This window comes from Salvelinus fontinalis, chromosome 8 (genome assembly GCF_029448725.1).
Source record: "Salvelinus fontinalis isolate EN_2023a chromosome 8, ASM2944872v1, whole genome shotgun sequence".
In the NCBI taxonomy this organism is placed as follows: domain Eukaryota; kingdom Metazoa; phylum Chordata; class Actinopteri; order Salmoniformes; family Salmonidae; genus Salvelinus; species Salvelinus fontinalis.
This window is the reverse complement of record NC_074672.1, coordinates 7,705,930-7,720,222: the sequence shown is the minus strand read 5'-3', so window position 1 is coordinate 7,720,222 and position 14,293 is coordinate 7,705,930. Positions and strand designations below refer to the sequence as shown.

General features: G+C 42.0%; 1 protein-coding gene across 2 annotated transcripts in view; it reads right to left on the bottom strand.

Annotated features, from left to right (window-relative positions):
- Positions 1-7,964, bottom strand: part of LOC129860452 (tyrosine-protein phosphatase non-receptor type 11-like) — a 67,387-nt gene extending 59,423 nt beyond the window's left edge. For both annotated transcript variants that reach the window (XM_055930843.1, XM_055930844.1), the window contains exon 1: positions 7,583-7,964. In XM_055930843.1, the coding sequence (XP_055786818.1) occupies positions 7,583-7,596 (14 nt within the window). In that variant the 5' untranslated portion in view covers positions 7,597-7,964. The remainder of the gene's footprint in view (positions 1-7,582) is intronic.
- Positions 7,965-14,293: the final 6,329 nt, after the last annotated feature.

The following is a 14,293-nucleotide window of genomic DNA, read 5'->3' as shown; positions in this document are numbered from 1 at the left end:
AGCGGTCAGTATCACTTTCTGTTATTGGTTCTAGTCTGTCTAGTCTGCAACCCTCACCTCAACACTAAACACACACTAACAAACAAATGCACGCACGCACACACGTGCACACACAGACACACACCTGCCTGCCTGCTAATGATGATCAGACAGGAGGTCACCCCCTGTTCGACCCCTGACCCCCATCAATGGAACAAATAGCACTGCTCACCAATTACTGCACATAATCCTTCCCCCTCTTTCTCTCTCTCTCCCTGGCCTGGGAGGGATCACACTGCCCAGGTCTGTCCCCACACACTTGGCAGTTCAGCAGGGTCAATCCCCTCAAGAATCCCTAACACCAAATGTCCGCCCACAAGCACACCCACCCAGCACTACCCAGTCCACTCCAGCCAGATCCTCCAAAATGCACACAAAGTCATGAACTATCAACCATTGAAGTGTGAGACTAACTTGACCTAGTGCGTTGCACGAGAAACACAACAACAGCAATTTACTGGTAAGACCCAATGCATGTGGGTGAAAAAAAATACATTTTAATCCCAGGAAGGTTTTTTCCCCTACCTCACCATTCTGATTGGAGCTGGTCAGAGCCCCCTGGTTCAGTTCCCCCAGAGTTTAGTAATCCAGCCCCTACACGGTTACACAAGGAGGTGAAGGGAGGGAGGGAGGAACGAGGGGGAAGGGCAGGGACTTGTAGGAGTGCTGCCGCTGTGGGTTGGAGCGAGAGAGGCGGGGGCGTTTTAATCTGGGATTTGGATGAGTGCGAGCGGCCCTGATAGCACGAGACAGGCGCTCCTATCGGCTTCGGAGCGGCTATCAGGCTGTCCCTCGGGACTTACATGATGCGGCACCGTCGACATGGCAACCAAAGACTCCAACTCCTACTATATCTTTATGTACATATTCTTTATCCCTTTACACTTGTGTGTATAAGGTAGTACTTGTGGAATTGTTAGGTTAGATTACTCGTTGGTTATTACTGCATTGTCGGAACTAGAAGCACAAGCATTTCGCTACACTCGCATTAACATCTGCTAACCATGTGTATGTGACAAATAAAATTAGATTTGATTAGATTTGCCTTCCTTCCTTGAAGGAGAGTGGTTGCCAGGTCCCAAAGCAAGGCTGACAGAAAGGCCCAGTCTACATGCGCAGTAGGACATTACTGACCACCGAGCCTAGTAAGGATGTACAACATAGAAAACTATGCTAGGTCTCTCTGTATGTTCTCTAGTAGCATATTGGAGTTTATGTTGCTGTTATGTGGGAGATAATGTTGTACATAAAGTACTATTGGATATAGTAGCCGATAGTAGCTGGCCTAGATGAGTTAGGTCCAACACCTTAGTTCCGGCATTTCCGAATGATGCTGATGGGGGAAAAAAGTATTACATTGCAACACAGTATTAAATGCAATTTCATCACAAAAATGATATCTGAAATAGGGAACAGTGAAACAAATGGAAACTATTTCAAAATGATCTCGAAAAGAATCAGATCAGGTACATGATTAATGCCTGAAATTAGACACGCCAATGATTGTACTCTCTTTTGCATTCTCTTTCAGCGTCGCAAGATACGTGACTATATAAGTTTGAAAGGAATAAGCAATTGCTACTGCATGTCAACCAAGACATGGTGGATGAGCAAAGACAAACATGACCAGGACAAAACCAAACGTTTTAAATTCTAACATAAAGATACCCTCAGCGTTCAATGCTCAGCTATGACTTGTCCAAATGTAAAGAAGATACTGTACATTAAGTATATAAGTCACACTGAAGTGAAGAAACTAGCAGACTTTATCCCAGAAAGCTCATGTCACTAGCAGCATGTGCCCAGATGTGAAACCATGAGGCCAGGCCACCTTATTAAGAGTTTCCCCTCGTAAGCTTCCTGCTTATGCCTGATCCAGTCCCAGGGGTCCTATTCAATCTGCCATGAAGACGCTAATGGTTAACAAGTACACCCTCAAGACATGTCACGCCCTGACCTTAGTTATCTATGTTTTCTTTATTATTTTGGTCAGGTCAGGGTGTGACGTGGGTGGGTATGCTTGTTTTTGTATTGTCTAGGGTTTTTGTATGTCTAGGGGTGTTTGTAAGTCTAGGCATATTGTAGGTCTATGGTGGCCTGAATTGGTTCCCAATCAGAGGCAGCTGTTTATCGTTGTCTCTGATTGGGGATCATATTTAGGTTGCCATTTTCCCTTTTGGTTTTGTGGGTTCTTGTCTGTGTGTAGTTGCCTGTCAGCACTCGTTTTTATATAGCTTCACGTTCATTTTGTTACTTTGTTACTTTGTTTAGTGTTTTTTCTTCATTAAAAGAAGAATGTATGCATATCGCACTGTGCCTTGGTCTCCTCCTTACAACGAACGTGACAAGACATGAAGCCTGCAGGCTCCTCTATGGCCTTTCATTGGCGCATGGAGAGACATAATATATTATAAGCATTGTTCTAAGACATTGGAAATGCTCATTCATGCTTATAACAAGTTACAAGGAATTATACCTGGATATTTTAGGTAAAGTGTTACTATGGTATTCAGTTAAAAAACAATACATCAATGTGATGTGGTAAGAATGGACACCAGAATGGGATTTTTTTGTCAAACTTTGAATTGTCTGGTTATTGCGTAAGTCTGGGGCCAATGTGTTTGCCTTTTCTCTTTTTCTTTGTGCAGAGTTTAATGATTAACTGGTAGTGTCCATGGTAGCCACATCTCTCACTGAGAAATCCCTTTTGCAAATAGATCAGCTTGAGCAGATGTGCCCCACCAAAATGGAGACCCTTGTTTGTCATTTTGTTTATGAACATATTTAACATATTAAGACCACTTGACTTACTGTACTATGAATTCGACAAGTACCTGAAGTAGGCCCTTTCTGTGGTGTCCTCGTGCTACAAATATCATCCTCATCTCTCTTTATATCCTCACAGAACACGACCGCAGGGGTGACGCAGGGCTTTCCAAGAATTTCCTTTGACAAATACCAGGCCCTTCAATTCCCCGAATCAGGCATGGAGCACTGGCCGAAAGAGAGAGCGAGAGAGAGAGAATAGTTTTGAGCACAAAATCCAGAGTCACTGCGCCAGAACCAGTGTTTCTCAATGTGCCTGATGCGAAACTGTCAATGAGAGACTGGTATAAGACATAGAAACATACAGAGAGGGTGAGAGCAAACTGTAGAGCGACAGATGGAAGGAAGAGCAACACAGTCAAAAAGCCATGGCTCAGCGGGCGAACACAGCACAGAGCACCGTGCTAGCTTGCACAGACAGACAGGGGAAACAGAGGCCCCATTTGCATACAGCACACCGGCTCTCTATCCTCTTACATAATGTCTCAAGATCAGTACAGCCTGGGCTATTTAAAGCACTGGCTAGGCCTGGTGACAAAAAGGTGATATACTTAGTGCCCCCAACGCTGCATTAAAGCTCCGTTAGGGCTATATCGGTCACAGACAAGCCCCGGGGTGTGGATTTTGGTCATGTTACTGGTATTTTTTGAACAGCTGATGATCCTGCGGTATTTACCTGCAGTGCAAACCCACCCTCAGCGGCTAGATGCCCCACATCACTGTGTAGTCAGCTAGCGGTTAGCAGCTAACTTAGCGCTTTCAAGTTGCACATGAAATGCGTATATGAAGGTATGCATATGGACTAGCCCCCTCTGTTTTGAGGGGATGGCTAACTATTCTGCCTTTTTGTGTGCAATGATATTGAACATCTGAGTAAGAGGGCTTTTAGACTTAATGGGCAATCCATTTAAATTGCATGAGCACAGGCTATGCACACCGTTTGAAGAGAGAGCAAGCCGTGCTACTCTGGTTACATGGAGCTACAGGTTCAACTGTGGCCAGACAAGGAGTGTAGCATTGGCGGTTTAATATAACCTGACCATTAAACATTGTCTGTGATATTTAACCCATTTTGAGAGTGTTGCACTGTCTTGATTCATTTGATGATGGAAAAACCTAACTTCCCGAACCTTGGATAACATAAGAACAATTAGCATTATCAATGCAATATTTTTGAAGCAAGATGTTGATCAATCATAATTTAGAAGAAAGCAGGTATGAAAAACTGATAAAGCTTGTATATCCTCTTCAAAATGTGACTTTAGCAACTGGTAGCTAAAATGCATGTTATGGTAGTTTAAATTGGTGAAAAATTATAGAGCCAGAAATGTGCACATTTAAAGGGATAGTTAACCGAAATCAAAGTTTATCAGACATTTTCATACTTCAAGCTTGTGAGCTACCCCTTTAAATGGAGTTATTCATTAGCCAGTAGCAGTAACTTTGATCTGAACGTGTTGCCTTTATCTCCACACACACCCATGTGGAAAGTCCAAGAAAAAAAAAAAATAGCCTTAGTTTATGAATCATACAGCTACAAATAACAGAAGAAACATATGTCATAAATCCCAAAATATCCTAGAGCACACCAACCAACAAAATTACAAACTGGCGGATACATTTGAGAGTGCTGTGGTTATGCATCAAACAGGTGCTGGAAATGATATCAAAATGGGATAACCTAAATCAAACACAGCTGGAGGGAAGATGAAAGGATTTGATTGCATTGGTAATTATAGTATGGCTATAACAGCTCTTATTGTGAATTCCTGGAAATTTTGGATGGGCTATCTTATATCTCCACATTGGCCTGTTGTTTTCCTGAGTGCTTATCGACCCCGTATGACTCACTGTTTTCCACAGTTTCAATCATTTTCAGTGAAAGACGAGGCTCGTTCCACAAACAAAAGAGCCAAAAGAGATTTCCAATGCTGGGAAAACTTGGAACCGTTGTATTTGAACTTCACCAGGATGGACCGGCAAAACATTACAGGTTATGAGAACTCCTGCTTTAGCTAACAATGTAAAGTTGGTATGACACATGCAACTCCATTGTGATAGGCATCATGTCAAGCTTATTACAGTGTTATTGTGGCAATGTCCAAGCCAACCTCCAGTAATGTGTTAAAGAAGAACACGCGGTTGTCGAAATCTTGTGAATTTTGGTGCAGAGAATAAATCACTCCGGAGCAGCATTATGTACAGCACCGATGTTAGAAAGTTTTGCATGCGCCTTACTCATAACGACGCCCTTCATTGAACTGTCACTAATAGCTATGAAGTACTTTGCATTTGACGATAAAAGGCAAAACACACTAACTATTACTTATTGGTTGATCTGAAGTAAAAACTGACGGACTCAAATGTACGACTGCTAAATGGTAAGTTCAGAAGCAGACGGTCTTTCCAAGATGGCACCCAGACTATTGTTCAGATGAATGTGTCAGAAACTGTTCCCCTGTGGCTCACAGGAGCAGGAAGTACTGAACCACAGACTAAACAGAACAGATGACAAAGGATGGAAACAAACACCCACTAACCAACTAGGTTGTCACGATACCAGCATTGTGATACTCAGAAATATCATGGCATTAAAACAAAACATGGAGCACACTTAATTGATTGATTGTCACATTTTCTTATTTGCCAAGCTATTAAGGACTAAAGCAATTGGACTGCTTTATGTTTTCCTTTCGTTGCCATGGAAAATACAAGTTTCATAGTATTGTGATACTGGTATCGTGACAACCCTATAATCAACAAACTCCAATTCAATACTACTACTGTTTCGCCTACCAACGTCATATTATCATAATGTCTCCCAAGCATGAAACTACGTGTAGGCTATCATTTGTCCATAGTAAAGGCTCGACACAAACTCACTGAGAACCTAAAAAGACATGTTAGAAAGTTCTCGGGGAACGAGCCAAGATGTTTATTTCACAACATGTCCGTTGTGATGCACAGAGACTAACGCCAGATCCAGGCAGTATTAATGAAAGCTGTTTAAAAAGCTGTTATGTTTGCCAAACTACCACATGGATGAATCACACCCCTTTGTTCTCAAGAAACAGAAATAAATGTCTTTGGACCGCATTTTTGCTAAATGACATTGTTGTTATCTAACATCCATGAATTAGTTCGCACAGCTTTGCTTCTACAGTGGCAATCCCGTTTGGAAACTTTGATGTGATGCATCGCTCTCATTTAGAGCGTACTCATATAGGGGTGTCTGTGCACACTGTCAACTCTTAGATTGCTGACACGGTCAATTTTGATGTTGTTTTGTGTACTGTAGGCTTATCCCCACTTGCAGGTACTTGCAGCTGCCCACCTTTAGACTACATGTCAAAAAAGTGTTTACATAACTACAGTATACAGCTGGAAAGGTAGGATTACACTTACACACTTACCAGAAAAGCATAATATGTATGGTGGTTTGAACTAGTACATAAAAATACATGTATTGATTGAAATGGCAATCAATAGCCTTTTCTGAACTCAATTACAAACTGCAGTTGTAATTGAACAATTTACGGTTGAGCTACAATTTTTTGTGGCGGTTATGCCTGCCTAAAACAAGTCATGGATAGCATAGGCCTACCTAAACCCCATTCTGATTATTTTACTATTGTTTTATGAGACTGACACTAGGCTACATTTGAAAATTACTTATTTACTGGGTGAAAACGATCTTATTTCCTACTGATATGAGGGGGACACACTTCAGTTGATAACTTAATTGTACATGTGTAATATTGACCAGTCCTGTTCAGATTACAAAAAGTCAGTGAATTAAATACCTCACTGAACAAACATACCAAACATCCTAATTTAAATCAAGGCCTATCTGTAAAATTCCAAATAGTATGCTGTGCTCTAATGGTTCAACAATAATATCACATCTAAATGTGAAGACTAATTAATTCAGTTTCTCAAACATCATAGAGAAATACTTTGTAAAACAACCACGTGTCGACCAAGACAGTAATGTATGCTAGTCTACAGTAACCTCCCAAATAGTTAATAGTGGTTACTTCTTTTAGGTTTACAAATCATTCAAATGTTTGTTCTAACAGGTTTTCGCCACATTGAGGTAAAAATGCAACACGTATTTCAGATGTAACCAAACCAAAGTGTCATTCATTTGTGGCCAATCCTATCCTGTTTCTAAATAGAACAAATAGCCAGCTCAATTCAACCTACATTTGAACAAGTATGTTGCATTCCAACTACAAATACAGAGCTTGCATTCTGCAAAAGCCACACCGTGGACCTTGATATCATAGCTCAACTCCTGCTGGTTTCTTGCACAGCAGAGAGAGAGAGAACTAGTGTGATATAGAAAATAAGACCATCATGGTTCTCAAATGAACAGTTGTCGCTTTATATCAATCTATATTCAACGGCACAGGAGTTGTGCCATGTCCCATAGCCTTACAAGCGTAAACTAGCCTATAACCTAACTGTCTATGACAAAGTTATTGTAACTCTGAACTTACAGTCAATAACTTGTGTCATACCAAATACAAGATGCCGACAAAAACAATACCACAAACTGAAGCAACCATTGTGGGCTTTGTGCGTTTTAATGGGTCAAAACGTCAACCTGCAAGTCCAACACAGCATATCCCAGAATAAGTCGTGATACGCTGTTATAATGGGTGAAAGGACTATTCCCGGTTCGTTCCTTTGGTTTCGATAAAGCCGGTCTTACCTGCGAGACGTCATAGCAGTCTTAGAAAGCTCGCGTCGAATGAGAAGGGAAAGTCAAATAAAGCAAGCCTTCCCTTTAGGGCTTCGCGGCGTCCGTGTTGGAGAGCATGCACTGGGGAGAGCGTTTGTAGAACAATGTTCAACTCCAAAGACAATACCACCTCCAAAACCCACAGTCAGGGATACTCATTCTACTCCGTGTCGGTGTTGCTTACACAAAGACTAAAGTGTGTATTTAAAAAAAAAAATTATACTGTGTCCATAATATCCACTTGGTTCATGTCAGATCGCTTCCAGGTGGAATAACAGAACAATGAAGAACAGACTGAAGGAGCGTGCGCTTGTGTCTGGTGCATGCGTGTAGAGGCCTAGTCTATTGCCTATCAAACATTTGCCTGTATTATATAATCGAGTTCAATATTATATAGCTTTTAAAACCAAAAGGGGAGGGCAAGCAAATGAAAGACAATTTTATATCATCTCAATCATGACCTACTTATGGGACCTCACATCATATCAGTGCTGTTCATGCGAAGGTAACTAGTTGAAATAACAAACTGTATCCTAAACGCTGCCAATTTTCGTATTGAAATGCATGATTACACACGTCTTGATAAGAAAATAGCCCTCCACGAGCTCCCTTTAGAGTTATTAATAGCAACAATGCAAGGATAATGGCAAATCTATTTCAATCTTCTGCCTGCCGCTGTCCACTACATCTAACAATGGCATGAACGCACGTTGTAGGTTGCAGAGAGAGAGAGAGAGGGAGAGAAGCACAGAAACAGAGGGAGAAAAAATAAGATAGACAGATGTAGAGAGAGAAAGGGGAGAGAGGGAAGAGACCAAGAGAGAGGCCAAGAAAACAACACAGGGATGAGAGAGTTGAATGTTTACTGTTCATTTTTATTGTTTGTTTCACTTTTGTATATTATCTACTTTACTTGCTTTGGCAATGTTAACATATGTTTCCCATGCCAATAAAGCCCCTTGAATTGAATTGAGAGGCAGGGAGAGAAAGATACTGTAGAAATGGAGAAAGAGAGAGAGAGAGAGTTCACAAACACAAACAGACACCACAGAGCCCCAGGACAGCAACACAATTAGACTCAACCAAATCATGAGAAAACAAAAAGCTAATTACTTGACACATTGGAAAGGATTAACAAAAAAACAGAGAGTACACAGTGGCAGAATACCTGACCACTGTGACTGACCTAAACTTAAGGAAAGCTTTGACTATGTACAGACGCAGTGAGCATAGCCTTGCTATTGAGAAAGGCCGCCGTAGGCAGACCTGGCTCTCAAGAGAAGACAGGCTATGTGCACACTGCCCACAAAATGAGGTGGAAACTGAGCTGCACTTCCTAACCTCCTGCCAAATTTAAGACCATATTAGAGACACATACTGTATTTCCCTTAAATTACACAGATCCATAAAGAATTCGAAAACAAACCTGATTTTGATAAACTCCCATATCTACTGGGTGAAATACCACAGTGTGCCATCACAGCAGCAAGATGTGTGACCTGTTTCCACAAGAAAAGGGCAACCAGTGAAGAACATTACCATTGTAAATACAACCTATATTTATGTTTATTTATTTTCCCTCGTGTACTTTAACCATTTGCACATCATTACAACACTGTATATATTCATAATGATTTGTAATGTATATATATTATCCACTTCACTTGCTTTGGCAATGTTAACATATGTTTCCCATGCCAATAAAGCCCCTTGAATTGAATTGAATTGAGAGAGAGTGATCAGTCAGAAACGAAAGGCATCTCAGTCAGAGCTTCCATGGCTGCAGCAGCATTGACGTCACCAGGCTGTGTGGTTATCAACAGAGGTTAATCTGCTGGGGAATGGGGTTATGCAATTGTCTGAAGCCACAGGGCTTTCTCTCATCTATGGATTTGCTTTGCACTGATATATGCTGAACACAAATATAAACGCAACATGCAACATTTTCAAAGATTTTACCGAGTTACAGTTCATAAAAGGAAATCAGTCAATTTAAATACATAAATTAGGCCATAATCTATGGATTTCACATGACTGGGCAGGGGCACAGCCATGGGTGGGTCTAGGAGAGCATACACCCACCCACTGGGGAGCCAGGCCTAGCAAATCAGAATGAGTTTTTCCACACAAAATGGCTTTATTACTGACAGAAATACTCTTCAGCACCCCCTTAGATGATCCCGCAGGTGATGAAGCAGGTGTGGAGGTCCTGGGCTGGTGTGGTTACATGTGGTCTGTGGTTGTGAGGCCGGTTGGACGTACTGACAAATTCTCTAAAATGACGTTGGAGGCGGCATATGGTAGAGAAATTAACATTCCATTTTCTGGCAACAGCTCTGGTGGACATTCCTGCAGGCAGCATTCCAATTGCACGCTCCCATTTTCATTTACTGTTCCATATTTTATTTAACTCATATTTGTTGTCATATTTATGCATTTGGTCTTGTGTCTTGTACAGAATACTATCGTAGTAGCAGTCAGATATTCACAATGTTCCATGAATACTAGGCTAGTTTTTTGCAAAGACGCTAGCTAGCTACCTACCTACCTAGATGATATTAGCAACATGCCCTTATTTTACCATCCTCTTCTCCTTCAGCCGGTGGAGGTCTATATTTAATCCTTTATAATGTCTGCCAACTATATGAATGAGGTGAAATCTATTTCAATTCATAGTGTCATAATGCACTAACCTTTGACATGTTTTGTCGCAGATTCAAAGCCAAATGAACTAATTGCAGTATCCATAATCAAGAATAAATAAGCGTATTTATTTGACAAGAATGCACCTGACCAGCCTTTCAAAGCACATCATGGCTACCGACGTGAGTGCTACAGGGCGGTAGTCATTTAGGCAGGTTACCTTTGCTTTCTTGTGCACAGGGACTATGGTAGTCTGTTTGAAGCATGTAGAATCAGTCAAGGAGAGGTTGAAAATGTCATTGAAGACTCGTGCCAGTTGGTCTTCCCATACTTTGAGTACACGTCCTGGTAATCCGTCTGGCCACACAGCTTTTTGAATTTGACCTGTTTAAAGGTCTTGCTCACATCAGCACAGAGAGCGTGATTACACAGTCGTCTGGAGCAGCTGTTGCTCTCATGCATGCTTCAGTGTTGCTTGCATCGAAGCAAGCATAAAAGTCATTTAGCTCGTCTGTTAGGCTTGCATCATTGGGCAGCTTGCTGCCGGGGTTCCCTTTGTAGTCTGTAATATTTTTCAAGCCCTGCCACATCCAATGAGCATCAGAGCCGATGTAGTAGGATTCAATCTTAGTCCTGTATTGACACTTTGCCTGTTTGATGTTTCGTCTGAGGGCAAAGCAGGCTTTCTTATAAGCTTCCGGATTATTGTCCCGCTCCATGAAAGCGGCAGCTCTAGCCTTTAGCTCGGTGCGGATGTTGCCTATAATCCATGGCTTCTGGTTGGGAAATGTACGTATTGTCACTGTGGGGACGATGTCGTCGATGCACTTATTGATGAAGCCGGTGACTGAGGTGGTATACTCCTCAATGCCATTGGATGAATCCCGGAACATATTCCAGTCTGTGCTAACCAAACAGTCCTGTAGCGTAGCATCTGCGTCATCTGACCACTTCCGTATTGAGCGAGTGACTGGTACGTCCTGCTTTAGTTTTTGCTTGTAAGCAGGAATCAGGAGGATAGAATTATGGTCAGATTTGCCAAATGGAGGGCGAGGGAGAGCTTTTTATGCATCTCTCTGTCTGGAGTATAGGTGGTCTAGAGTTTTTTTTCCCTCTGGTTGCACATGTAACATGTTGGTAGAAATGAGGTAAAATGGATTTAAGTTTGCCTGCATTAAAGTCCCCGGGCACAAGGAGCACCGCCTCTGGATGAGAATTTCCTTGTTTGCTTATGGCCTTATATAGCTTGTTGAGAGCCGTCTTAGTGTCATCATCGGTCTGTGGCGGTGAATAGACGGCTACGAATAATATAGATGAGATCTCTCTTAGTAGATAGTGTGGTCTAGTGTGGTCTACAGTTTATCATGAGGTATTCTACCTCAGGCGAGCAATATCTCGAGACAACAGGTCCATGTTGCTGCTGTCAATTGTGAGCAGCACATTTACCCCTGCATTCAGTCTGAACCCCAAAAGGAGGATAGCATAACACTGGTTTGTGGTGCTCGCTCCCATGAGCGGCACCGCTGGCTTGGCGCATGAGGCGCCAAAAGATGAAATTAGCTGGAGTCTAGAATGCCCACTGCAAATGGTTGACTAATGAGAAAAGTTAATCTAGTCAACCAATCAAGCAATGTTTTAATGACAACATTCGAGCTGACAACAACCGGGACCACTGGTCACTACACATGGTATGTTGATTTCCTCGCAGTGTGTAAGCGCCTTTTAAACGTGTTACAGAGTCTAGATGTTAACAAATCAGGAGAAGAAGGAAGCAGCATAGGGAAAATAGGTGAAGGTAGGGTGGGTTTATAGAGATGAGATGGAGAGTTCCAAAGTGTCCGAAGTTGAGGGACCATGAGATGTAACAGGCAAAGTGTGGAATAAGGGGTAGCTGGAGAGATGGTTGGCCATGAAATTAACATAAACATAAAATGGGGTGCTGGAGTGCTTGCACCCCTTTTATGCTGTTGTCACAAATATCCGGCCCATGTCCAGTCATACTAGGGGTCTCAGTGTGTGTCCCTCGACGTCATTCAAATCATGGTCATCTAGTGTCTGTGAATCACAGCATAAAGACGATGAGTGATCACAACATTTCCACAGATTGAACCATGCACAATACAACGTAATCATTGAGGTCAGCATGTTGTTGATAACATGGGGGTTTACACGATGTCTACTGTGTGTGAATGATGGAAGAATCCTACCCCAGCTGTAGGTCCATTTGAGTGTGTGTGGTCACTGTACATCAACCAGTACTGGAACCATTGGAGACTTGGGATGTTTGCTCTCAAAGTGCTGTTTGAATGTCTTTGCAACTGCGTCTATAAAGGTCAAGTACAAAATGGAGGAAGTTCATCTGTGGCTTAGATTGAATAAAAAAAAATGACACGAATGATGAACAAAGCAATACAACCTTCTACACACTCCAGCACCCCATTTTATGTTCTACACATACGAAGACTATACCACAAAGGCCAGTACAATAGCTTACAAATGGAAAGGAACCTAATGGCACATACAGTACCAACCAATACTACACACCCGACAGACAAGGCAGGTGTGGACCAGCGCTGCCTTGGCTGCAGTCTTCTGGTCCACACCTGCTCCGTTCTTCTTAGCAGCCTTTGCATCAGTCAACACGTTCAACTTCAACTTGAGAGTGGAGCATGCGGTATGTAAACCATTGTACAGAATTACTTAAAAGAGTGGACAGCTGCAGATCTGAATGGCAGGAGTGTGTATAAGCTTTTGTTCCAGCCTAGCTCCTGATTACAAACCATAGCCTATTGCCGTAATTTGTTATGTTGATTATGGTCAATGTTATGGTCAATGGATTATGTAGATCAAGTGTTAGAGCTTGGCTGGGACAAAACCTTTCACGGACTCCTGCTCATCAGGACTTCCTGCCAAACAGACCGAAGCATGAGAAAAGTGTTCCAGGTTGCAACTGTTTATCTAGTTGAGAGGTAATAAGACTCAGGCACACCCGTTGGATCTGGAATAGAGAAGGTGCAAATAAGGTTTGCAGTTTGGTATCAATAATATGACAGTAATTCTAACTCAAAAACAAATGTGAATACCAACTCATTTAAAACCCACCATAGCATGTACGACTAAATAAGGTTTCATAACCTTGACTACTAGGGCTGGGAATTTCCAGGGATCTCACGATACGATATTAGCAAGATACTTAGATAGCGATACGATATGTACAGTGGCAAGAAAAAGTATGTGAACCCTTTGGAATTACCTGGATTTCTGCATAAATTGGTCAAAACATTTGATCTGATCTTCGTCTAAGTCAAAACAATACAGTCTGCTTAAACTAATAACACACAAACAATTATACATTTTCATGTCTTTATTGAACACGTGTAAACATTCACAGTGCACGGTGGGAAAGGTATGTGAACCCTTGGTTTTAATAACTGGTTGACCCTCCTTTGACAGCAATAACCTCAACCAAACGTTTTCTGTAGTTGCGGATCAGACCGGCACAATGTTTAGGAGGAATTGTGGACCATTCCTCTTTACAAGACTGTTTCAGTTCAGCAATATTCTTGGGTTGTCTGGTGTGAACCGCTCTCTTGAGGTCATGCCACAGCATCTCAATCGCGTTGAGGTCAGGACTCTGACTGGGCCAATCCAGAAGGTTAATTTTCTTCTGTTGAAGCCATTCTGTTGTTGATTTACCTCTGTGTTTTGGGTCGTTGTCCTGTTGCCTTACCTTCTCCTGCAAATTGTCTTGATAAACTTGGGAATTCATTTTTCCGTCGACGATAGCAAGCTGTCCAGGCCCTGAGGCAGCAAAGCGGCTCCAAACCATGATGATCCCTTCACCATACTTTACAGTTGGGATGAGGTTTTGATGTTGGTGTGTTGTGCCTTTTTTTCTCCACACATAGTGTTGTGTGTTCCTTCCAAACAACTCAACTTTAGTTTAATCTGTTCACAGAATATTTTGCCAGTAGCGCTGTGGAACATCCAGATGCTCTTTTGCGAACTTCAGACGCACAGCAGTGTTTTTGTTGTTGA